Raw genomic sequence first — 25,522 nt, forward strand, 5'->3', positions numbered from 1 at the left:
TGTCCATGCTCAGGCAGCTGCCCCCGCGACCCGGCCCCGGATAACGCGGAAGAAGATGGATGGATGGATGGAATATGAGTTACCATCAATACCACCACCCACAGCTCACCTAAACACACTAGCTGGAGTGATATTGCAAATTGGTGTTTTCATGTTAACAGAAACCATGGTCTGCTCTGGCTCTCTTACGGGGGGTGAAACTGGAAATAAAAGCTAAGTGAAAATTGCGAGAGAGATTGAGCCAAAGAAGGGGAGAGGTTGGTGGTGTAAGAGAAAAAGTTACTGCGTGAGAGAGATTGGGTGTAACTGACTTAGTATTGTGGGGGAGAAAGGTTGAAGATGCACCAACCGCTCACTCATGGTGCAAGAAACATCTTTTACCACAGGAGTAACTCTAATTTTCTAGAAACATTTGGAGAGTTAGTGTTAAAAAAACAAAACAAAAAAAAAACAGAAACACCAGTAACTCTATAACAGGTCAAATTTGTGGTGATGAAGAACCCATTTATTCACAGTTTACTTAGGCTTTTTGCTTTAAACCATGGACTTATAAGTAGCTTTAAACACATTGGGTTTTTAGGGAGCATTTCATGTCCCCTAAATTGTTTCCATGATTCCCTCACTTGCCTCCTTTCCTTGCATCCACTAGATCTGCTACCATGTCCTTTCCATCAGCTGAAGCCATCATCAGAAACAGATGTCGCTTCATGTGACGCTGCAGGGGATCACAGCTGGAGCAGCTGTCAGTCAGCTGTAGAGGATTGTGAAATTATGCAAACAAAGCTATTATCTATAATTAAAATAGTCAATAAAGTTAAACTGATGTGCTGCGTAATTGCGCACAGCTCTGTTAACATAGAGCTGCACTTGTATTGTTTCTTATGGTGCAGGTCATGTAATGTTTTCCTCATTTTAACATGTATTATTTCACCCACCAGCAGCCCATCTGAAATTAATCACAATGTTTAGTTTCATGACCTGGACCCAAATCCACAGATTTCCTGCAGTGTCCATGGATATAGACCTGTGATCTGCGCATCACCACCAAGGCAAAATCAAATTCATGCGAAATGAAAAGTACCCATAGTATGTGTGAAGCAGGGTCCTCAATGTGCTGTATAGCTCTGATTATTCATTAAGCCACATTTGGCTACTGGTGACAGATTACTGGTTATGATGTAGACTATTAACAGAGGATGTGCGATGACTGTTGAAGCTGAGGAAGTTTTGAGGAGGAGGCCACTCTGCATAGGCAGACTACTGTTGCCTTGCATTTATTGTGGACGGGACACAGCCTACAGCTAACTATTGTTAGTAATACTGAATGGTAAGGGATTTATTAACTCTAGATAAAGGGTTCCTTAGCAAGAAGAATGACACATGACATTCTATTTCAGAAAAGGCTTTTTGTAGACTATGAGTGAAAAAATGTTACTGAATTGGAAACATGGATATTTGTTCTGTTGATAAGTTCAAGTCAAAAATAGGAAATGAGAAAATTAGCCAATGAGCCATGCACTGTATCAAAAAGGATGAGACTGTGATTTCAATCCAATTATTATTATATACCACAATGTATATTAACAGAAACTTTCATAATGAAAAACTATCTCAATATCTATAATTGAGAGGGGCGCCTGAAGCCAAAAAATAACACATTAAAAATAATAATTAATAAATCATGTTAAAAGATTTATTAATTATTATTTTTAATGTGTTATTTTTTTGGCTTCAATAAATCATGTTAAAAGTGCTCCTCCTTGAACCGGCACCTTATCGTGGTGGAGGGGTTTGAGCACCCGAATGATCCTAGGAGCTATGTTGTCCGGGGCTTAATGCCCCTGGTAGGGTCTCCCAAGGCAAACAGGTCCTAGGTGACGGGTCAGACTAAGATCGGTTCACTCGCCCCTGATGAATAAAACAAGACCAAGGACGTGCACGTCGCCCGGATCGGCGTCACCGGGGCCCCACCCTGGAGCCAGGCCTGGGGTTGTGGCTCGCAGGCGAGCGCCTGGTGGCCGGGTCTCTGCCCACGGGACCCGGCCGGGCGCAGCCCGAACGAGCAACGTGGGCCCGCCCTCCCGTGGGCTCACCACTCGCGGGAGGGTTCAGACGGGGCCGGTGCAGAGGGATATGGGTGGCGGTCGTGGGCGGGGGCCCCGGCGGCCCAATCCCCGGATGGTGACTCTAGCCATGGGGACATGGAATGTCACCTCACTGGGGGGGAAAGAGCCTGAGCTGGTGCGGGAGGTTGAGCGGTACCGGCTAGAAATAGTCGGGCTCACCTCCACGCACAGTCTGGGCTCTGGAACCCAACTCCTTGAGAGAGGCTGGACTCTCTTCTACTCTGGAGTTGCCCGCGGCGAGAGGCGGCGAGCTGGTGTGGGCTTGCTTATAGCCCCCCAGCTCAGCCGCCATGTGTTGGAGTTCTCCCCGGTGAACGAGAGGGTCGTTTCCCTGCGCCTTCGGGTCGGGGATAGGGCTCTCACCGTTGTCTCGGCTTATGGGCCGAACAGCGGTGCAGAGTACCCGGCCTTCTTGGAGTCCCTGGGAGGGGTACTGGAGAGTGCTCCAACCGGGGACTCCGTCGTTCTCCTGGGGGACTTCAACGCCCACGTGGGCGATGACAGTGTTACCTGGAGGGGTGTGATTGGGAGGAACGGCCTCCCCGATCTGAACCCGAGTGGTGCTTTGTTACTGGACTTCTGTGCTAGTCACAGTTTGTCCATAACAAACACCATGTTCAAGCATAAGGGTGTCCATATGTGCACGTGGCACCAGGACACCCTAGGCCGGAGATCAATGATCGACTTTGTGGTCGTGTCATCTGACCTCCAGCCGTATGTCTTGGACACTCGGGTGAAGAGAGGGGCTGAGCTGTCAACTGATCACCACCTGGTGGTGAGTTGGATCCGCTGGCGGGGGAGGAAGCTGGACAGACCTGGCAGACCCAAACGTATCGTGAGGGTCTGCTGGGAACGTCTGGCAGAACCCTCTGCCAGGGAGATCTTTAACTCCCACCTCCGGGAGAGCTTTGACCAGATCCCGAGGGAGGCTGGGGACATTGAGTCCGAATGGACCATGTTCTCCACCTCCATTGTTGACGCGGCTGTCCGGAGCTGTGGCCGTAAGGTCTCCGGTGCCTGTCGCGGCGGCAATCCCCGAACCCGGTGGTGGACCCCGGAAGTAAGGGTTGCTGTCAAGCTGAAGAAGGAGTCCTACCGGGCCTGGCTGGCCCGGGGGACTCCTGAGGCAGCTGACGGGTACCGGCAGGCCAAGCGTGCGGCAGCACGGGCAGTCTCGGAAGCAAAAACTCGGGTCTGGGAAGAGTTCGGGGAGGCCATGGAGGAGGACTACCGGTCGGCCTCGAAGAAATTCTGGCAAACCATCCGGCGCCTCAGGAGGGGGAAGCAGTCCTCCACCAACACTGTTTACAGTGGAGGTGGGGAGCTGTTGACCTCGACTGGGGACATCGTCGGGCGGTGGAAGGAATACTTCGAGGATCTCCTCAATCCCGCTGACACGCCTTCCATAGAGGAAGCAGAGGCTGGGGACTCAGAGGTTGACCCATCCATCACCCAAGCCGAAGTCACTGAGGTAGTCCGTAAGCTCCTCAGTGGCAAAGCACCGGGGGTGGATGAGATCCGCCCTGAGTACCTCAAGTCTCTGGATGTTGTGGGGCTGTCTTGGCTGACACGTCTCTGCAGCATCGCGTGGCAGTCGGGGACAGTGCCTCTGGACTGGCAGACCGGGGTGGTGGTCCCCCTATTTAAAAAGGGGGACCGGAGGGTGTGTTCCAACTATCGGGGGATCACACTCCTCAGCCTCCCCGGGAAAGTCTATTCCAGGGTACTGGAGAGGAGAATTCGGCCGATAGTCGAACCTCGGATCCAGGAGGAACAATGCGGTTTCCGTCCTGGCCGTGGAACACTGGACCAGCTCTATACCCTCCGCAGGGTGCTCGAGGGTTCATGGGAGTTTGCCCAACCAGTCCACATGTGTTTTGTGGACTTGGAGAAGGCATTCGACCGTGTCCCTCGTGGCATACTGTGGGGGGTGCTCCGGGAGTACGGGGTCGGGGGCCCTCTGTTAAGGGCCGTACGGTCCCTGTACTGCCGGAGCAGGAGCTTGGTTCGCATTGCCGGCAGTAAGTCAGACCTGTTCCCAGTACATGTTGGACTCCGGCAGGGCTGCCCTTTGTCACCGGTTCTGTTCATTACTTTTATGGACAGAATTTCTAGGCGCAGCCACGGGCCGGAGGGGATCTGGTTCGGGAGCCAATGGATCTCATCTCTGCTTTTCGCGGATGATGTGGTCTTGTTGGCTCCTTCGAGCCGGGACCTCCAGCATGTCCTGGGGCGGTTTGCAGCCGAGTGCGAAGCGGCTGGGATGAGAATCAGCACCTCCAAATCCGAGGCCATGGTTCTCGACCGGAAAAAGGTGGCTTGCTCCCTCCAGGTGGGAGGAGAGTTCCTGCCTCAAGTGGAGGAGTTTAAGTATCTTGGGGTCTTGTTCACGAGTGAGGGAAGGATGGAGCGTGAGATTGACAGACGGATCGGTGCAGCGGCCGCAGTAATGCGGTCTTTGTATCGGTCCGTCGTGGTGAAGAGAGAGCTGAGCCGAAAGGCGAAGCTCTCGATTTACCAGTCAATCTACGTTCCGACCCTCACCTATGGCCATGAACTTTGGGTCATGACCGAAAGAATAAGATCCCGGATACAAGCGGCCGAAATGAGTTTCCTCCGCAGGGTGGCAGGGCGCTCCCTTAGAGATAGGGTGAAGAGCTCTGTCACCCGGGAGGAGCTCAGAGTAGAGCCGCTGCTCCTCCACATCGAGAGGAGCCAGCTGAGGTGGCTCGGGCATCTGTTTCGGATGCCCCCGGGACGCCTCCCTCGGGAGGTGTTCCTGGCATGTCCCTCCGGGAGGAGACCCCGAGGAAGACCCAGGACACGCTGGTGTGACTATGTCGCCCAGCTGGCCTGGGAACGCCTTGGGGTCCTCCCGGAAGAGCTGGAGGCAGTATCCGGGGAGAGGGAGGTCTGGGTGTCCCTGCTCAGGCAGCTGCCCCCGCGACCCGGCCCCGGATAAGCGGATGAAAATGGATGGATGGATGGATGTTAAAAGTGGAATTACCACAAATGTTAACCTCATGATGGTACCACAGGAGAAGTCAAGGGGTCACCAAAGTAAGAATAATTCTCTGTGAACATAAATACCTGCACAGTTTTGTCACCAGATAATTGGTTACAGTGTGAGACAAGAGGTACTTCAACCTGAAACTGACCTGCATGTGTAAAAATGTGTGAAGTCCCCCCTCTTAAGAATACTTTTCAAAACACACTGGGAATTGATTTACATATTCAACATGTCATCACTTTATTGTTTTGTCATTGTACATTTTGTAATTGGACATTCTGTAAAAGAAACACAGAAAAGTAACAGATTCACGTTCCTTTGACAGTCATCTGAGCATCATGCTTTTGGCTAAAACGATGACAAGATCATTACAGAGAGCGCCACAAACAGCAAAACGAAACAAATACAAAGCCACTTTCTAGTATTTACATTGTAAACCCCTGGATCCTAGACACACACACTCAGAACTCAGGCCTCTAACTGTAAAAAATCTCCCCTGCCATGTGCACTTCAGCAGCAGGAGGCGTTACTGTCCGTCTTTACAAAAGACAGCAGCCACGTGTCAGAGCTCAGTAACTCTTTGACATGATACAGAGGGCAGAGGGTGGTACATTTAAGTGTAGGTGGTGTTTCAAAGATTGATGGAATGGAAATAACTGAAAGAGTAATGGTCAATCCATAACTACACTCATTTAAATTGAGGCAACCTACTGGGCTTTACTGAGCAGTCATGTCCTGTAGCAAGGGGAGGGTAACCTGTAATTTGGCTCGTCTCATTCTCTTCAAGCAGCTAATTTATAGCTTAACAAGTGTTGGCTTAACTGGTTATAATGAAGGAAAGAGAGGGCACATGAGGATGACTCATTCATTCATTCATTCAAATGCTTTGCCCCTGGAGAATCAGGGTTGATCTAGGCGCCTGTCTCTCCTCTGTACAACCCCAGACTGAAAAATCACCTTTATACTTCTGTGCAAAAACAGCAATCACTAAAACCGACCAGGTGAAGCACCTCAGTTACTCAATAAAATGAGTTAAATGCAACTCCAATAAATATTCGCTCAAAGTACAGCGCCGTCTGGGTTCAGTTTCCTTGCATCTTTGAGTATTTGTTTAGAAGGAGCTTGTGATCATTGCAGCTGTGTTGCTTGTTGGAATTCAGTCGTAAGAATATTCCAACACATACATAATGAAGCGATACTGATTCGCCGATTTATTTTTTTCAAAGCAATGGTTTGTCATATTGGTAAAGATGCTTATTTTCCTTCTCCTCGAGTCATAGAGATGCTAAATATGAAGGTACGTCCAGCAGCTGGTTAGATGAGCTAAGCATGAAGGCGGCAAACAGTGAAAACCAGCTGGCAGCCTGGCTAGATTATGTTAACTTGCTGGATGTAGCTTCATATTAAACAGCAGGTAATGGGAGTGGTATCAATCCTAACATCTAACTGTTTGCAAGAAAGCAAATAAAGTGTATTTCAATAAATGTCAAACTATTGCTTTAATGTCATAATCGTGATGAATTTTGATTTAAATATATTGTTAAGTTTAGCTTTAGTTGAACAACTTGGTTTTCTGTGGGAAACCTTTAGCCTGAGTTGCTTTAAAACAAAACAATTGAATGAGGTACCACCCATGTTCAAAATGCATTTTTTGTTTTGAGCTGAAAAATCTCAAGAAACACCATATTTTTGTTTCCCAAAATACTGCATATCATTTGAATAAAAGTGAAAAAAAAAAACCTAGCTGTCATATGTATGGGTATCTGTAAAACACTGACTGTACAGATCTAACACTGTGGATTACAGTTAAATGCTCTGCCTCCCATGACACCCGAGCACTGTCAAGATGATATCTACCATGACTGGAAGAAACACAGAGGAGATCTTGCTGGCTTTGAAAAAAAAACTTTTTTTCATATTATACATAAAATGTATCATACATCAGAATCAGACTTAAAGAAATGAGGCATCATTTCTCACCCAAAATAGTCCTTTGAACTAACCTTCAAACACAGCAACTTTGCCCTCTCCTTCCATTACTGCATAGTTCAGCAGGCGTTCACCACTGCTAAGGCTACACTGACGGCATGGAAAAGCCTCAACCACATCTGTTTATATTGTAGGTATACGATAATAAAAGGTTACACCTCTTTGTTACTTCTGTCTTAAGTGTAGCTTTTCCTTTTATCTACCCGCAGTAGCTTCAGTGCACTGGGGCATCAAGTTCATTGTCTAGTCAGACCTGTTCTGTATCATTTAGAGCAAATAAGACAAATATCTGGACATTAATAAGAGACACATTTTGGAAGGAGAAGCTCACATGTTGATTAAAGTTGTGGTTAACACCAGGACATGGACACTGGAGTAAAAAATAATAGAATGTTTAATTTATCCTTTCTTGTGTTACAATGTAGAACTTCCCAGCATATTTTCCATTCATATCAGTTCAACACAACAAAGATAACACCATAACCACAATTAAGACTCCCCAATCCTTCCCTGATCTACAAAGTCTCCAAAATGAAACCAAAGTGACATTTTAAAACAGAATATGTAAAGCGTAAAGATAGAATTTGTAAATCAGATGAAAACAGCTTCCCAGAAGATGACTGAAAGTAATTAAATCAGAGATCAATCTTGTGAAAAAAAATAAAAACCTGGATAAGTTAGACTCCTAACACAAATGAAAAGACAAAATGAAAATTGTGCAGAAACCATCATTTGATAAGATTTGGCCCACCGTTTTGTGTGCAAGATGAAACAGCTGAGGACATTGACTGTCTCATCAGAGGAGAATTCCCTCTGGGTTTCTGTCCTGGAAGGAGGATGGGGGTAGAAGCGAGGAGGGAGAGGGAAAGAGAGAAACAGCTGGTTTAGCTCTGCCACCTTGCTGTTCTTCCTTATGAGGCCAGTGGGTGGGGCTTTTGCGCCGTAAAAAGCACCCCTCTCAGTTCCCTCGGCACACAAGTCAGTGCTTGTTGGACATGAAGAGTAAAAAATATATACATTAAAAAAAACAGAATGTGACCAAATAAAAAAAAAACTACAGGAACAGCAGCGTCAGTGATGACTCAGTCGATCTTAACTGCAGCGTAGATTTTCCTGATGAACATGTAGGCTGCATAAAAGCCAATCGTGCCAGTTAGCAGCCAGAATGACAGGACCATCAGGGTTGTATAGCCAAAGTACAAGAGGGAAGGGATGAACTCCACAATGTCCAGCTGTAGAGAAATGAAGAGAAAAGAAATCATTTTCACTAAGCTAATCAGGTTTTTTTAAACATTTTTTAACATTTGTTTATTTCAGTTTAAACAGTTCATCATCTTCTCCGCTTCAAAAATGTTTGGGGACTACAAAACTTCACCTGACTTTCTATCAGCATGGGGGGAGGAGATAATCACTGAATTTCATTTTTGTTGGGTGAACTAATCCAGGGATGCACGATTTGGATTTTTATTTCAGCCAATACCAATAACCAGTGGTAACCTTCTTAGCTTCTTATGGCCAACTGTGATAAGAAAGCTGATCATTTACATTTTTTGTATTTCAAAAAGAGCTTCCTGAGCTGTTGCACAACTGATCAGTGGACGAGCCACAGCCACCCAACTGGGAGTTACTACCCATTAGAAGCAACCTACTGTAGGGCTGAGTGTGGACAGGAGGGGCTGGGGATCTAATAGCCAACCCAGGCATTAGTGGACAACCCACTCTATAATTCTAAACATTATCTTTCAAAACTGAGCGCCCCCCACTTATAATGCATGTAAAACATTTGAAGTCTTAGGCCTAACTCGAAATTATGTTGATGAAGTTGTTATAATTATCATCAGTAGACAAAAATGTCATGTGTATAATCATTCCAATGATTGTTACAATAGTATGTCCATTTTAAAAAGAACTACAATGAAAAGAAGAGTTTCCCCTACATGTTAAATGTGTGAAACAGCATGTGGGCTTTTACCTTGTTGACAAAGTAGAAGACGGCATAAATGAGGACGTAGAACGCTGAGCCTCCTGAAACCAGGAAAGTTCTCCACCACCATCGGTAGTCCTGATGTTGAGGAGAAACAGAGAAAAACACAGCACATGAGTTGGCTGTACAGATAGTGCAGACAAAGTTCAGGTACAGGTAACATGCTGTGTACTGCTGGATGATGTGGCAACAACATTTGTTTCCAACATCAGCATACTGGAAGAGACACCATTTAATATTTAGAACAGAACCTTTTATGTAACACAACAGCATTTCATTCACGCTGCAACTGCTCATTAATAGTAACGGTTGCCTTTATTTCATATCAGTAAATCCTTTACATTCTTGCTAGCTTTATATTTTAAGTAGTAATGACATTTTGGGCTGCCAGTTTTGGATTTTGGCAGGTTTATATTCTCCTTCAGTTTACACACATCTTGGTAGTTAGCTTTGGAACCCTTTGAAACTTCAGCCTTTTCCTCTGTTTTCATTCAATTCATTTACATGCCTTCAGTCAAGTGACTAGGTGTGTTAGCTTGACATGACACACCGCACAGTGTCATTTTCATAATAATTTGGGCTACTCATAAATGCTATTGATTTGAATGGATATAAACTACCATGGCAGAAGTTTCCAAATAGTGACTTTCTCAAAGGGCCATAAATAGCCTCCAGTGACTGACTAAAACCCCTGTTTTGGCAACAGAGTACAGTACAGTAGCCCTTTTCACACAGAGACTCTGCATTATCGCCGCAGCGGCGGATGGCCAGTTCTCCGGCAATGTTTTTTCACACAGAACAAAGCAGTCTGATGTTATAATGTGTTTTGATCAAGATTGTGACCAAAGACAAACTTATTTGGTTCAGATAGAGTCAAGCGTGTGTGGCGGCAACCAGGTGAGGAGTACAAAGACAAGTGTGTCTTGCCTACAGTCAAGCATGGTGGTGGGAGTGTCATGGTCTGGAGCTGCATGAAATCTGCCAGTACTGGGGAGCTACAGTTCATTGAGGGAACCATGAATGCCAACATGTACTGTGACACACTGAAGCAGAGCATCATCCCCTCCATTTGGAAACTGGGCCGCAGGGCAGAATTCCAACATGATAACGACCCCAAACACACCTCCAAGATGACCACTGCCTTGCTAAAGAAGCTGAGGGTAAAGGTGATGGACTGGCAAGGCATGTCTCCAGACCTGAACCCCATTGAGCATCTGTGGGGCGTCCTCAAATGAAAAGTGGAGGAGTGCAAGGTCTCTAACATCCACCAGCTCCATGATGTCGTCATGAAGGAGTGGAAGAGGATACCAATGGCAACCTGTGAAGCTCTGGTGAACTCCATGCCCAAGAGGATTAAGCAGTGCTGGAAAATAATGGTGGCCACACAAAATATTGACACTTTGGACATTTTCACTTAGGGGCGTACTCACTTTTATTGCCAGCGGTTCAGACATTAATGACTGTGTGTTGAGTTATTTTGAGGGGACAGTAAATGTACACTGTTACACAAGCTGTAGACTCACCACTTTACATTGTAATAAAGTGTCTTTTTGTCAGTGTTGTCCCATGAAAAGATATAGTAAAATATTTGCAGAAATGTGAGTATCTTTTGTGAGATACAGTACAAAAACACAATAGGGAAGTAAACTAACACTCGGTGAGTTAAAGTTATTTGTCAGGGACAGACACTGTTTTTCAGACAGAAATGTGACCAACAGTTGGCAGGACAGTGGGGGTCACAAACACTTCTCCACAGATAACCGTGGTATTTTTTTCCTCATAAGTTAACTAAGACACCACCAGTTACTACGTTACTGTTGTCTGGTCCTGTTACGTTGCTTTGTGGACATTTCTCTTTATTTTGTGGAGTGAATGATTTGTGTAGTTCTCACACTGTGAACACCATCAGACTGACACATCCTTGCTCCACGCCTCCGGCTTTTCCATTCACGTGTAGGCCGGTTTGCCTCTGCTGCGCCTCTGATTAGAGCTGCACGATATATCGTTTGAGCATTGTCATCGCGATGTACGTGTGCGCAATAGTCACATCGCAGAGCCTGCGATGTAGGAGGCAAATTAACTCATCTAATTTCAAGGGTACCTGAAACACACTGTGCATGCAGATCCACCAATCACATTAGTTCTTATTATTTAGCACTTTGAGATTTATCTAAATGTAAAGTGCTTTACAAATTAAATATATTAAATTAATTAATTAATTATTCAGTGTGCCAAAGCAGACCACGCCCCTGCACATGGAGTGAGTCGCTGGTAACAAAATTGAAAAATGAGCAAGGAGAAAATCGCTGAAAATGAAGACTTGGTGCCAAAAAGAAAAGCAACATCAGTTATCTGGAATTATTTCAGCTACAAGAAGGATGATATTGACCAAACATATTCTGTGTGGACAGTGTCTTGCATCTGTTACCACAACAAGAGGTAACGCAGCTAATTTGTTTGACCATTTACATCTGTACCACACAGCTCAGTACAACAAAAAGAGGTAAGATCAGTGCAGGTTAATTGTCCACAAGATAGCAGCAGTGCAACATAACATAAAGTGCTATTCAGGTCATCTGATGAAAATTCCTATATTTTTTCATATCACAAAAAATAAATCGCAATGTCAGTTTTTTCCAATATCGTGCAGCCCTACCTCTAATAAATCAGAGGCACAGGGAAATTTCACCCCTCGTTACATGTGAAACTTTCATCTGAGGATGTGGAGAACTGGCGCAGGAACCCCGCAGTCAAAGAGCAGTGTAAATAGGGCTAGCTACTGCTCTCCATTCCATCAGCTATGTTGGTGTTTATACTGCCAGGTTTTCAAATAACACAGGCTATAATGACAAGCTGCTACGAACCTTGGAGTAACATTTGATGCTAGTCAAAAATGTTGTTGAATGTTGTTTTTTCCAGTTTAAGATAATCCAAAAAATTAGGCAATTGGCTGTAAAACACTTGCATTTATTCTCAGCTTGATTATTGCAATGCACTGCACTCAGGGATCAGTCAGGTGCAAAACACTGCTGCTCGACTTACTACTGGTACAAAGAGGTATGATTACATCACCCCCTGCATAGCCTCATCCCTACATACATTTTGGATTAACTGACCTTCTAGACCACTGAGATCGGCAGAAGACGCCCTGCTGGTTAGTCCCAGGGCATAGTTAGTGACGAAGAGGGATCGGGTTTTCGCTATTAGAGCCCCAAAACTATGGAACTTTCTGCCTCCTCAACTCAGACATGCCAAGTGTCTCACCTCTTTAAAATCTATTCTATCTATTAAAACCATTATCATGGTACAAGTGTTTAGAAATGTTAATATCTGCTTTTATTTATAATTTTTTTCTTTATTTTCTTCATATTCTATCTGCCTTTTGTGCTTTTATTTCCTACTGAGCACTTGTTTACAGCAACTTGTTAAGAAAGGTGCTATACAAATAGTATTTATTTTAATAACTAATCGTAGCTTCTCATCACTGGTTAGCTGTGCTACTGAGACCTAGCTCCATACCTACATACACACATACATAAATATATAGATTTATGCATTTATTAATCTCCAGGGGGAAATTAGGTCTGCCATGCAAACAAAAGAAAATGGTCAATTGTAGTCTGCACTATTAAATGAACTCACCTCTGCACAGAGCTGGAAATAAACCATGACAATACTGATCTGGGAGCAGGAGACCACCAAGATAATGAAGACCAGAAACAGGAAGCCGAAGAGGTAATAGAACTGATTCTCCCAGATGGCCTAAAGGTGGTGAAACACACAGTGATGTTGACATTACTGTGCATAAGAGGACCAAACCACTGAATTCACATCAATGATTTCTCTTTAAATGTAACCGATGAACAATTTTAAGGTATTCTATCTGTACTGAGTTACAAACTGGTGAAGAAGAGTTGATCTGGATTTGCATCGATCACGATGCATTCAGAGCAGAGCAGTTGGGCTTACACTGAAAATGAAGAAGAGTTCGATGAACATGGCACCAAATGGTAGGATTCCAGCCATCAGGATTCTGGTGGAAAGAAAACATTCTATAAGTAATAAAGACAGCCAGCATTAACTCTAAAGTTCAAATGCTACACTGTAGCCATCAACAATCCCAGTAGCTGGCACAGAGCAGATTGCTGGATCTGATTAACACTCACCCAACAAACTTGTTCATGTACCAGCGCTGCTCTGGAACCTGACGAGGGATCTGATTGGTGCGTACTGGGTTATCGTATGGCTGTTTGCGGAATCCAAAGTAATAGCCCAGGTACACCAATGGCATGGAGATACCGAACCACATACATAGCAGTGCCATCATTGTGGTGAAGGGAACCTGAGGCGATGAATGAAGTAAGCACGAACACAGAAACAATTGTCAAGAGATAAAAAAAAAATCGATATGATTGCACAGATAACCTAAAATTAAAACATTACTTTCTGACTGCACACAACTGGAGAGTAATTCAGCAGGCAGAGCTCCAGGGTGCAACTGTTTTGGTCAATGTGAATAACCATTGTCCTTGCTACCAATGCACCTAGAATTTTGCAGGTCTAATAATTTTCTTACTTTGTTTCAAAAGTAGCCTACTTTTTTTTTTTAACAAACCCATAATATCACTATTACAGTAAAGTAACTGGCATTCTCGCATGCCGTTTCTGTATACGTTATGAATGTATGCTGAATGCATATACATTTTACATCATTTTAGATTATGTGCATCTGAGTTGTGATACTCACTGCCCCAGAGGAGTGTTCGCCCCAGATGAAACAATTGAGGATGAAGCAGATTCCAAAAACCACTGCAGGATACAAAGTTGCGGTCTACAGTGGAGAAAAAACAAACAAAACATAAGCCTTCCTGTCACTTCAACACCAATGTAATACCGCTTTTTCTTCCAAAATTAGGGTCTACACAGGTGTTTTTAAACACGGGTACACCAGCTAAAAATCACCTACTGACCCCATTCCCACTTCCCGCATGCAAGGCAACCAGTCTGTGATTTTTATCTCAAGTGTTAGGTTGTACATCATGAATGCACCTTAACCCCTTAAGGAACACCGTTCCAACAAAGGAACACCCTTCACTAAACGAACACCCTTCGTAAAAACTAATAGTTTTTTTGCTTATAGTTTTAAGCATCAGATCTTAACAGTATATACTCACTGTTGGAAAGCTGAGACTGTCGTGATTATTTTAAGCTAAAAAAAGTTATTTCCAGACCATGTAATAGCCTTCTAAACTCACCATGACACAACATTAGAAAGAGCCCTCTACCGCAAGAAGCAAGAATGCCCACATACCTTCGGAGTCTTCCCTTTTTCCACAGCTACAACGTAATGCCACAATTTTTTTTTCATAGTTCGCCAAGAGTCCATAGAATGGGATTATCCACGTCATTTTACCCAAAACTAGCTACAAGTGTCGAACCAGCAAGAAACCCTGCAGGGTCTTAGCTTTCATTTGAGACCAAGATTATGTTTCTAGGTAAAGGGGTTCTCAAGTTATAAGCCTTTGAATCTCAGTAGGCACTCTTGGAAAAAAAGGACCCAAGCAAAATGCACAGACATGCCTTTAGAAAAAAAATTGTGAAAAATCAATTGTTTAGTCTTTCTGCTGTGTCCATAGACATACCTGAACCCTTATATCTTAGTGAGTTTATTGACATTTGAATTGGACGGAAACCAAAACCTGTGTTCCAATCTCTGTGACTCTGTGTCAGTATGTCACAGAATCACACTTCTTGAAAAAACTTGAGGGTGTTATCTTTCCAATGATACCAGGCACATCCCTGAGTCTCACACTATGTGGAAGCTGTCATGCTTTTAATTTCGGTATGTCGTTTTGGAAAAAGAACCTTAAAATGGGGGCATTCACTATGAGGTTAAACAGTTGTAACAGGAGAGAAGACAACACTAGATCCACTTTTACTGTCATAATTCATAATGTCATAATAGAGCCCATGATTAAATTATTTTATTCCCAAGTTCGCCAAGCACTAAACAATAAGTTAGATGGCTCAGTTGGCTATCCAGGTATTTTCATACCTGGGGACTCAAGCTTTTTTGGCTTCAAAACACCACTGAGCAGCTTTCATATTAATTAACGGGGCTCCGCCTCCAACACGGCGTACAGTAATAAAACATCCTTGAATAGATCGCATCCCAAACTCCTTCCTTATTGATGCACCACCACCGGATATTGATAACGCATCATCACTTTGTGTGGCTGATTTTAGAGTGTTCCCCCGGGTCTTTATGTTTAGATCAAGCCGAGCTCATCAAAGGAGTAATGAGAGGAGATTCTTTTAACACTGAAGTTTTAACAGATTGTCTTACACAAAAAGCTCCTTTCTTCCATCGATGGCCCTTCAGTGTGCGGTACAGTCTACCAGCAAAGTAGCCACCAAATACACTGGAGGAGAAACATCCACAGAGAAAAGCAGTGTGAAATCAGAGAAATGAACAAGTTATTTCTTAATTCTTGAAATCTCTGGAATGAAGAATGAGGACTGAAAACAAATGTATGGTTAAAAAAGGGAAGGTTACCCGAGGTGAGAAAAATTAAAAGTCAGTAAAATATTATATAACTCTATAATGAAGGAAATTAAATATCCTGAGATCAATAAGAGACAGACGTCAAATACAGTTTGTCTTGCTGGCATCAACAGAAAAGTGTACAACAGCATACACTCAATAATATCTGCCGCTGTGATTCACTTGAAACAACAGCGGACAAAGCAGGTGGAAATATGGCTTTTCTAGTTTTTACTTGCGTAAAATGTTACTTTCACTCCATCTTACCATCTCCTAAATGTCCTCTCTGCGCTGCTTATGTTCACTCTGTGCATGCATGCGTCTGTATGTATGAAGAAGCAGAAGCTAGGACGACCAAAAATAACAGCAAAATGTGGTAGAAACCCTCACAATAGTTATTTTTTGCCATCAGGAAACCATGTAAATTAAAAGAGGGTAATGCCTGTACACTTCCATCATGCTACAGAAGATATTTTGGGGCAATTTGACAATCAAAGTCCGTTAAAAGTGCTTGTTTTTATCATATTGATTGACGAGTGACATTACGGAAAAAATAGAACTTTATGTTAAACAATAAGATCCATTTTTGTAACCAGTAAAACAAGTCTTGTTCAAGTAGAAATCTCATTTTGAAATCCCGTGAGATGTGAGTTGTTGCAAAATGACAACTGTGCAGAGGTGAGTCAGACTTGGAGAGATAGGTTTGAAATTTACTCACAGTACTGCCAGCATGAATCTATTTCCAAAGTCATGGCTGAATACCAGTGTTGGGCACATTACTTTTAAAAATTAATTAGCTATAGTTTCTAGTTACCTCTCCCAAAAAGTAACTGAGTTAGTAACTGAATTACTCCACTATAAAAGAGGAAAACTATTGCTTTACTTTTTCTTTTTTTTAAAATTTAAATTAGGGCTGCGTTAACGCGTTAACACAACATCCTCTTAACGCCGATAATTTTTTTAACGCGCGATTAACGCTCAGTATTAAAAAAAAAAGAAACGTGCATTGTATGATTTACGGCCGTCGATGGCACCTGTAGTCTTGATCCAGAGGGTGGCAGAAGAATAAGAAAGGAAATCAGAAGAAGAAGAAGCAAGGTTGGCGGTTCGGGAAAAACACGGTGGACTGAAAAGCGAAAGCGAAAAGAAATGGAGAAAGGACTTATGAACGGCAAATTCACTTTCACTGCCAGCTGGTTCGGTCGATAGGACAAAAGTTATCTGCACGGGATATTTTTTGAGCCTTTTATTTTCCTGCATGATTTGAAGTGTTGAATAAACATTTTCATAAAGCAGCAATATTTGCCTAACCCTAATCCTTTCTTATGTTGTTAAAAGTATTAAGAACATGAAAAAAATGCATTAAGGTACATTTAGAACAGAAAAAAATGTGCTAAAAAAATTGCGATTAATCGCGAGTTAACTATGGACAAAATGCGACTAATCGCGATTAAAAAGAAATTATTGTTTGACAGCCTTAGTTTAAATATGTCTAAGAATTTGGATTTTTTTCAAAGCGGGTTTCACAAGCCAGTTGCATAGAGTAGAACTGCATAGACAGGTACCGACACAAAACCTTCAGTTCACACTGTGTCACAAGTTTTTGTGAAGCTGGAGCAGAAAATTCCAGCTGTAGCTGCTTGGACAGCTCCGTGTCCTTCTTTGTTAGTGGAGTTCACATTAGCCACACCTGGCCTCATCAACACTGTCAACAACAGTGTTTTTGGCCACTAGTGTTGTAGAAGCGTGTGCCGTTGAGAGATGCTTCATTAGATCAGAGTTGCTTTCAGCGGATGTGGACAAACACTTCACTCTGGGACATAATGGACACTTCACATGTACGTTCTTGCCTTTTACCTCAAGGAGATTGAAGTAGGGTCTGTACTTCCACTTTGAAAACGCCAACTTTCCCTCCGGACTCGCCATTGCTGCAGCTCACCTCTGCTAGTTTGTGTGTGTGAGGCTGCTGTGTGCATGTGTGGTTTGTGTGTAAACTGAACACTGCCTCTGATTGGCTTACAAACTCTTACTCTACCTTAGCCTATTATCATCATCACTTATGTGGCAGTCTCCCCTCCCTCCTCCCTCACCAAAGGAAAAAAAAAACAGCTTTACAGTTCCTGTGACTGAGAGCCAAGTCAGATGACAACAGCTTCAATGAGTAGCTTCAGTTTATAACGCGCCACATTTAATAGTCGGTAACGGCATTATAACAATGGAAATAGTAATTAGTTAGATTACCCATTACTGAAAAAAATAACGCTGTTAGTAACACCGTTATTCCCATCACTGCTGACTACTGACTAACTCACCTTGTGAGATTTCAGGGTGACACATCTCTGGGATATAGACTTGTTTTTCTGATTACAAAAAGGATCTTATTTAACAAAAAGGCTAATCTCTGTAGGGAACCATTTCCATGATGCATCAGACACTTTAATTGACATCAGCCTGTCGGTGACAAAAACAAGCACTTTTAGTTGACAGTCAGAGTTGATCCAAAGGATTATGTTGCAGCCATTGCAGCCATGCTGCTGCTGCTATCTGAGGTGTTCTACTTGACCAATTGTAAAACCTTTGGTAAAAGCAACATTATGTATCTTTTTTACCTTAAAATAACAGCTTTTTATGGTACAGTGCCTTGTGATAGGATGAATGGTGTCTCTATCACAGCCACTCCACCCCCCAATCATTTGTTTCTGCACTTTGTAACTTCAGTGATAGGGTAGGATCATAGTGTTACATGTTTACTTCAACATACAAGTTTTCAAGACATGACATTGTTATGACAACATTTGTCGCCACTGGGTATGAAAATTGTTACAGACCTGGGATTTGTACTGATAACAGTGGTGTCGCAATCAGAAAATGTGGGGGGCGCCATATTGCACAACATGTACATTTTGACAGAATGTGCTTCAAGTAAAAAATGTTTACACCCCAAAACATCTAAATATGGGGCACAGATTATAAATACCAGAATTCCCCTTCAAAGAGGATATCAAAGAGATGATTATTGCTCTTACCCCATGAACATGAAGAGGAAGCAAGCAGTGGTCATCAAGGCTCCTCTACTGGATGGAGACAACATACCCAACATGGCAACAACTACACACACACACACACACACACACACACACACACACACCATCATCATCATGTTAAGAGTCCAGCTTACATATGGCCAAAAGAGATTAACAAAAAACTATAACCTTGATTTTGCCATCAAAAACAAACATTAATGCCATCATGTTACTGTTTACAGCCTTATACTCCTTCAAAAGCACATCTAGCTGTTGTTCATGTCACATGCTGCAGATACTTTCACATTTGTTTTTACACAGGCTCATCTCTGCTGCTTTATATTTGAGAGATAATGTGATTGAGAGTCCTGTCACCATCAGAACATTACTTTGGCACAGTTTCGGATAAAAATAACTGATGTTTGAAAAAACTAAAAAAGCTAAAAATAAACTCACAGATGACAATAAGGACCATGCAAAACAGCTGGATCCCTGAGCCCAGCAGAGAGCTGAGGATCATGGGATACTGAGGCGGCCTGAAGACATCACCATGGACATTCTTCCATCCTGACTCCTCCATGGTATCCTCCTGATAAGGTAGTAGAAACATTTTGTGAAGTTTTTGGAATAAAATAAACATGAACCCAATGCTAATTTCAGTAACACTTAATGAAGTTTACTTTGAAATCAAGTCAAATTGCTTTATACAGTCTATCAAGACTTGCTAGAAGTAAGCAAACTGTCAGGTGTTTTGTCCAGTGTGTATTTTCTTACTATGTCATCCTCTCTGTTGTAATTAGCAATGTCCTTCCTCAAGGTCCTGATAATGATCATACTCAAAATACCTGAGAGAGAAAAATATACAGATTTGAACCACATTCACAAGTCTTTAAAAAAGTCCAGAAAAGTGTGAAGAAAGCAAAAGGCAAAAATGTTGCAGAGCTCCAGACTAGCTTTCCCCCCTCCCCACTGTCCCATAATTCTTTTTCAAATGTCTTAATGTGAAAGTAAAGTAAATTAAAGTGCTTTTTCTTTACTTTGTTATTATCATCTATAGCTTTTAGTTAATAAGCAATAGCATGTTTCTCTGGACTTTCGGGACTTGGCCCTTCTGATGAGCTTGGTTCCACTCAGCATAATGAAACTGGTGATGGAAAAGCAAATCGGCACAGCACGGTTTGACTTAGTGCAGGTAAAAGTGCCGGTGGAAAAGCGGCATATGAGCTAACAGTAGCCCTTTTTACACAGCCTCTCCGCATTTTCTCCGGAGCGGTGGTTCGCCAAATCTCCGCCGATGGTGATTCTCAAAGAGCGAAGCCTCTCCGCCTTCACGTGTGTAATTCACACAGAAAGCCGGCGCTGCGGCTCCTAAAGAGGCGTGACGGTACACATCATGTTGATGACGTCGGTGTTTCCCCAGGTGTTCCCCAGGTGTTCCCGTTAATACAAACCCGCGGACAGTTTATAATCATATGGATGCTGTTATAATGTGTAGTGATTGAGATCCTGACCCACCAAACATCCTGGAAAGTGACGGAGTTCATTTTTTCGCCTAAATTACATAATTATACATAATCACCATCAGTAAACAGGTCGCTGTCTGACTCTGTCACTCGCGGGGACGGAGGCTGTTTTCTGGGGGAAAGTTCCCTGAAGTCTCGGTCAGGAGGGCTGGCGGTCGCGGTGATTTATTTTCATCACTAACACTCTGTGAGTTAAAGTTTTTTGCCGGTGACAGACGCTGTTTTTTGAGCAGAAATGTGAGGGAGAGTCGGGAGGACAGACAGGAGGACGGACAGGAGGAGAGACGCTTCTCCATGTACAGCTGTGGTATTTGTTTTCTTCATATAAGTTGCCAAAGACAGATACGGTTAATACGTTACTTTTGTTCGGTCCTGTAACGTTGCTGTGTGGGGCATTTCTCTGTATTTAGTTGAGTGAAGGACCTGTGTAGTTATCAGACTGTCAGACCGACACGCCCTCGCTCCGCGCCTCCGGATTATCCGTTCACACTGGAACGGCTCACCAATAATGCGGCCCTGATACTACCTCCAGAGGCGGATCAGCGCCGGAGAGAAATTTTCACCTTCTCAGCATCTGAAACTTTCACACAGAGGAGGGTGCGGAGAATTGGCGCAGGATCCCCGCATGCAAACGGCAGTGTGAAAGAGGTATGAGCCAAGCTTAGAGTCTTTATGTTCTCATTGTCTCTGTGTTTTTATTTCAATTTGTTCGTAACAGCCAGCAGCATTGCTGATACAGTGGATGTGAATTGTATTTTCCCCAGTAAACACACCAACCTCTCTGGCTGTCACGGCTATGTCTCTGGGCTAGGGAGAGCGGATGCCCAGCAAGGACTAGCTCTGGAGGAGAAGTGACCCTGAGAGGAGCAGTAGCAGGCCTGGGTAAGGGAAGCAACAGCTTGAGAGCTTAGTGTGTTTACTGTGGAAAGTCTGAGTAACTCTTTTCATCCCAAACACATTTAATTTCCTCCCCGGGACGACGGGACAAAGTTAGTCTCTAACCCTGCTATATTACAATTTTACATAGTGCTCATTTTATACATAACATATGCATTTGCTCCATGTGATTTCTGTCATGGGCTTAACATACAGCACATTACTGGGTTGATATGGACACATGTAAGAGATGACAGCTGAGCTGAACTTGATATGTCAACAATTAGACGTACCAGACAGGAAAAAGACGACCACTACAGAGTTGACAATGGAGAACCAGTGAATCTGGACATCACTCATGGTCAGGTATGTGTCCCATCGAGACGCCCACTTCACCTCACTCTCCTGCACAGAGGAGACAAGATGCTCAGCAGGCCTTCCTCAACACTGATTTAGCTTTGTTTAACCTCATATCCTACAGAAATAAAACTGCGAAGTTAAATGCCTGAATTTTATCATGTAACCTTGTAAAACTGTTAGGGAAAAAAGGCAAGAATTAACCAAAGGAAAATACAAGCATATTCAGCAGTTGTCAGCACGCATCTGTCATCTGTTTCACTGCAACTCTCATTAAAATTTAGATAATTATACTGTTTGAAAGTAACAGGGTGGTGAAACTTTATTTCACACTATGATGATTCCATGCTGCATTTACTCCAGGATTCAAATACAAGTTAAACTATGGGGGGAAAACCAGGAACCAACATTAACTTACTGAGGCACTTTTCCTTTGGACAACATTTTTAGCTTGCATTTGCACAGGTATGACAGTCAGTTTTCCTGATAGAAAATAACAATAACATAGTTTTGGGTCATTCCGTACCCACAATTCAGAACTTTCCCAGTTTATGTCACGGAATTCTGACTTAATTGTAATGTGAAAACTCTTAAATCGATGGGACTCGTCAAAATCCTTGGCTGTACTGTACTATCCTTCTGTGCTTCCTAAATTCCTGAATTCCTAAATAATGCTGCTTGAGGCCGATATTTGTGCCATAATTTTTAGAGTGTTTTGATTATTTATTATGGTGATCTTTTAGCATGTATTACTTATGTATAGTGTATGTATGTGTTATGTTATGGGATATGTGCAATACTGTTATGTATTTGTCAGTGATGGTATGGCTGATGATCTATCTTTTGTTGTCATTGTGGCTGTCAAGGTATTTATGGCGCAGCTGTTGAGTCCAAGACAAATTTCCCTGAACGGGACAATAAAGTATAGCGTATCGTATCGTATGTGCTAAGAAGTTCTTTTAATTTAGCTAATATTATCCTATTATTTATTAAGCTATATACACAGCTGTTAGTTGTTAGTAGCTTACTGACACTTCTTGTCAGACAAAGTGGGGTTGCCTCTGGCAGACACCACAGAACATAAAGGTAACCCCTTCCTCCTTATTTTTCACAACACAGTCAGGTTAATCTCTCCTGCTGTGGATTAATTTTCATTCTCTTTCTGACATGTACAGTTCAGCTATACTTAGTTATACTTCTTTTTCTTGGTGCTTTGATGATGCTAGGTTGGGCCGCAGAGAGACAGAGTTTGTCCCAAGATTATAACATGGATAACAACTAATTTACCAGAATCATTTTGAATTCAAACTAATCCTTGGTTAAATACAGCAACTTTTTTTTAGGTTTTAGGTTACAATTTGTTCAGTTACACAGTGGTTTGACTCCATATTACAAGATGTTTCAAGTCACTGAGAGCCCATGCAGCAGTCACTGACCTCCCAGTGGACAGAGTAGGTGAAGAGGACCTCATTCTCCTTGGCTGGGTCAATCTCCTGGGGAGCAGAACCACTTGCCTCAGGCAATGTGCAAGTCCTCTCATTTTCCATAGCCTTCAGATCTAAAAATAAATAATTACAAAGAGTATTATAAGAAATTAGGAAAAACAATGTTTACATAACTGGTTACTTTGGAGGCAACATATGAATGTCTTAGTTCTGTTCGAATACTTTTAATCACCATAAATCAGACACATTATGCTACCTTAAGCAATTCAGAAAGATTGTGTTGACACCTACCATCTACTTTTACACTTTGGGGTATGACCTCAAATCTCACCACCCTGTAATTGTGAACTTCCCCCTGCTCCAGCTTTTCTTTGTGGAAGTACAGAATGAAGGACAGGTGGTTGTGCAGATAAAACTGTTCAGGGGAAAAGACAAGAAGTAAGATACTGAAAATACAAGCAGATTGAACAGCTATCACTGTAACTCTCATCAACATTTAGGTAATCATACTGTTTAAAAGTAACAGAGCAGTAAAACATTATTTCACACCACAATGATTACATTTTGAATTTAATCCAAGATTCATACACTGTGGGTGGTGATCCCCAAAGATTATGTATCAAGTATGATCCATTACATCACTTGTGTAGTTTGATCAGATTTGAGTGACAGTGACCTGGCAACATAAAGATCACCTTGTTACTGTCGACAAAGCCCAGTCTGTAGCCATGTTCAAACTGGATATCTTTCACCATGTCTTTCTTCGGCTCCTCATCCCCTCCAGCCTCTCTGTTAGGGTAAAACTCTAACCTGGTCGCAACTGGCAGGTTGTCTGCAATACTAAAAAGGCAAGGGAAGGTGTTCAGTTAGTTGCAGTTTGCATATTGAACAGACACATATCAAACTGCTAAAGAACAACGTTAATGAAGAGATATGACTGAAAAAAATAAAATCTACAACTACATTATGCTACAATATATGAATGAAGGACTGCTTTGAGCCTTTTTTTTTACAAATCAATTTAGACTTATTTATATTATCATTTACTTATTGTTCCAGAATACTCAAAGCAGAAATAAATCTGATCTACTACTAGAAAAAGTACAACTGAAACGCCACTAGAAGTCAGAATCCCAACTTGTAAAGTTGTGGCAAATCAATGGACCCTAATGCTGCGCTCTGGTCAACATTGGAGGTTAGTGGCCTCCTTGCATTATTAACTAAATAGAGGAGGGAAAACAACAGATGAGGTATCAGGCAACGTTAACAGTTGTCATCTTATAGCATTCTTACCCCCAGTTGATACCAGAAACAGCTGTGACTGGAGGATTGAGTTACATTTCCAGGGATATAAATGCCATTCAATAAAATGTGAAATGGTGTCCCGTTACCTCATGTGTACTTTACTCTATTTTGTTTAAATGCAAGGAGGCTGCATTGCTGAGGGTTCAATTGCACATACACTTGCCAAGGTTCTTTTATGAAGCAGCATTCACACTATTGGTCTTCTGTTTTTTCATATATCTTTCTAAAATCATTATTCTTTCTTCTGTACGTTTTTCAAAAGCTGTACCCTCCTACAAATTTTGAACTACAGAAACTGTTCAACTATCAAACCGTTCCTGGTTAAAAATATAGGAAATCTAGTTGACTTTCAGCTGACGGTGTTATTTCAGATGGAGGACTTGCACTTTTGTCTGTAGAAGCACTAGAGTGACAAGCACTCCAGCCATAAGCCACAATGTAAATTTTTTGCCTAAATTTCTGGAGGAGATTTGGAGGTACCAGATTTGTTTCTAGCTCCCTACTTTTTCACTCTACAGAAATTAAAAAAGACATGAATGGGAATCGTCTACTTGTCCTCTCACTTAAAATCTATATCTATCTAAAATATCACAATAGCAGTAGAAGTACAAACACAAGCATGGGTTTATCTGTTGTCTTTAAGTGGAACTTTTTTGATTTTCTCAACATTTCTCTCTCTACGACACAGCAAATGTCCAGCCTTAAAGGAGAACTTCGGTCGATTTAAACATGCAGCTTTTTCGTATTCCAGCATTTTCGTGTTTATGTTCATAATGTACATGTCCATGTTACAGCCTGTCATGAGCCATGAGCCTTACAATAGCCTGTTAAGTCTGTTAAGTGCACACTCGGTGGATATACTAGTTTGGTCTAGCTACCGGAACACACGGATGTCAACAAACAGGTAAGTAGCTCCTTGCACAAACACACTGTTTTAACTACTTTTTTATTCAGTTTCAGTCATACACGCTACAGTGCTGTGTGCTAAGGTGTCTGCTGATGTTGCATAACTTTTGGTGTGAGATGTGGAGCATGTTAAGATGCTTAAAACACAGTGTAAAGTTCCGCCCCCATGTTGTTAGCTGTCAATGCTAAATCTCCGTTCACGGTACTGGCAATTCAAGGGTAGCTTGAGCAATGAAGCTGCATGTTTAAATCGACCGAAGTTCTCCTTTAAACTGATCCTCCAATCAAGTTGTTCCTCTGTTCTCATTGGTGGACTGATGTTAAAATCTTTCTAGTGAGTTCAACTGTTAAAGTCAAACTTTGATCTGTTACAAATTACATTTCAAATGTTTCTTCATCTGTCCTTCTCTTTCTTTCTCTTTCCCTCTCCCTCT

General features: G+C 42.5%; 1 protein-coding gene across 1 annotated transcript in view; it reads right to left on the reverse strand.

Annotated features, from left to right (window-relative positions):
* Positions 1-5,347: 5,347 nt before the first annotated feature.
* The window catches only part of tm9sf4 (transmembrane 9 superfamily protein member 4), a 31,857-nt gene continuing 11,682 nt past the window's right edge, over positions 5,348-25,522 (reverse strand). The window contains exons 5-18 of the mRNA XM_030422907.1: positions 23,573-23,717; positions 23,169-23,292; positions 22,869-22,990; positions 21,369-21,480; positions 19,451-19,521; positions 19,133-19,265; positions 18,680-18,761; positions 15,456-15,531; positions 13,857-13,940; positions 13,276-13,451; positions 13,079-13,142; positions 12,752-12,871; positions 9,098-9,187; positions 5,348-8,357 (exon numbers count right to left, since the gene is read on the reverse strand). Coding sequence (XP_030278767.1) covers positions 8,208-8,357; positions 9,098-9,187; positions 12,752-12,871; positions 13,079-13,142; positions 13,276-13,451; positions 13,857-13,940; positions 15,456-15,531; positions 18,680-18,761; positions 19,133-19,265; positions 19,451-19,521; positions 21,369-21,480; positions 22,869-22,990; positions 23,169-23,292; positions 23,573-23,717 — 1,549 coding nt within the window. The 3' untranslated portion in view covers positions 5,348-8,207. The remainder of the gene's footprint in view (positions 8,358-9,097; positions 9,188-12,751; positions 12,872-13,078; positions 13,143-13,275; positions 13,452-13,856; positions 13,941-15,455; positions 15,532-18,679; positions 18,762-19,132; positions 19,266-19,450; positions 19,522-21,368; positions 21,481-22,868; positions 22,991-23,168; positions 23,293-23,572; positions 23,718-25,522) is intronic.

The sequence above is a fragment of the Sparus aurata genome, chromosome 7 (genome assembly GCF_900880675.1).
Source record: "Sparus aurata chromosome 7, fSpaAur1.1, whole genome shotgun sequence".
NCBI classification, from domain to species: domain Eukaryota; kingdom Metazoa; phylum Chordata; class Actinopteri; order Spariformes; family Sparidae; genus Sparus; species Sparus aurata.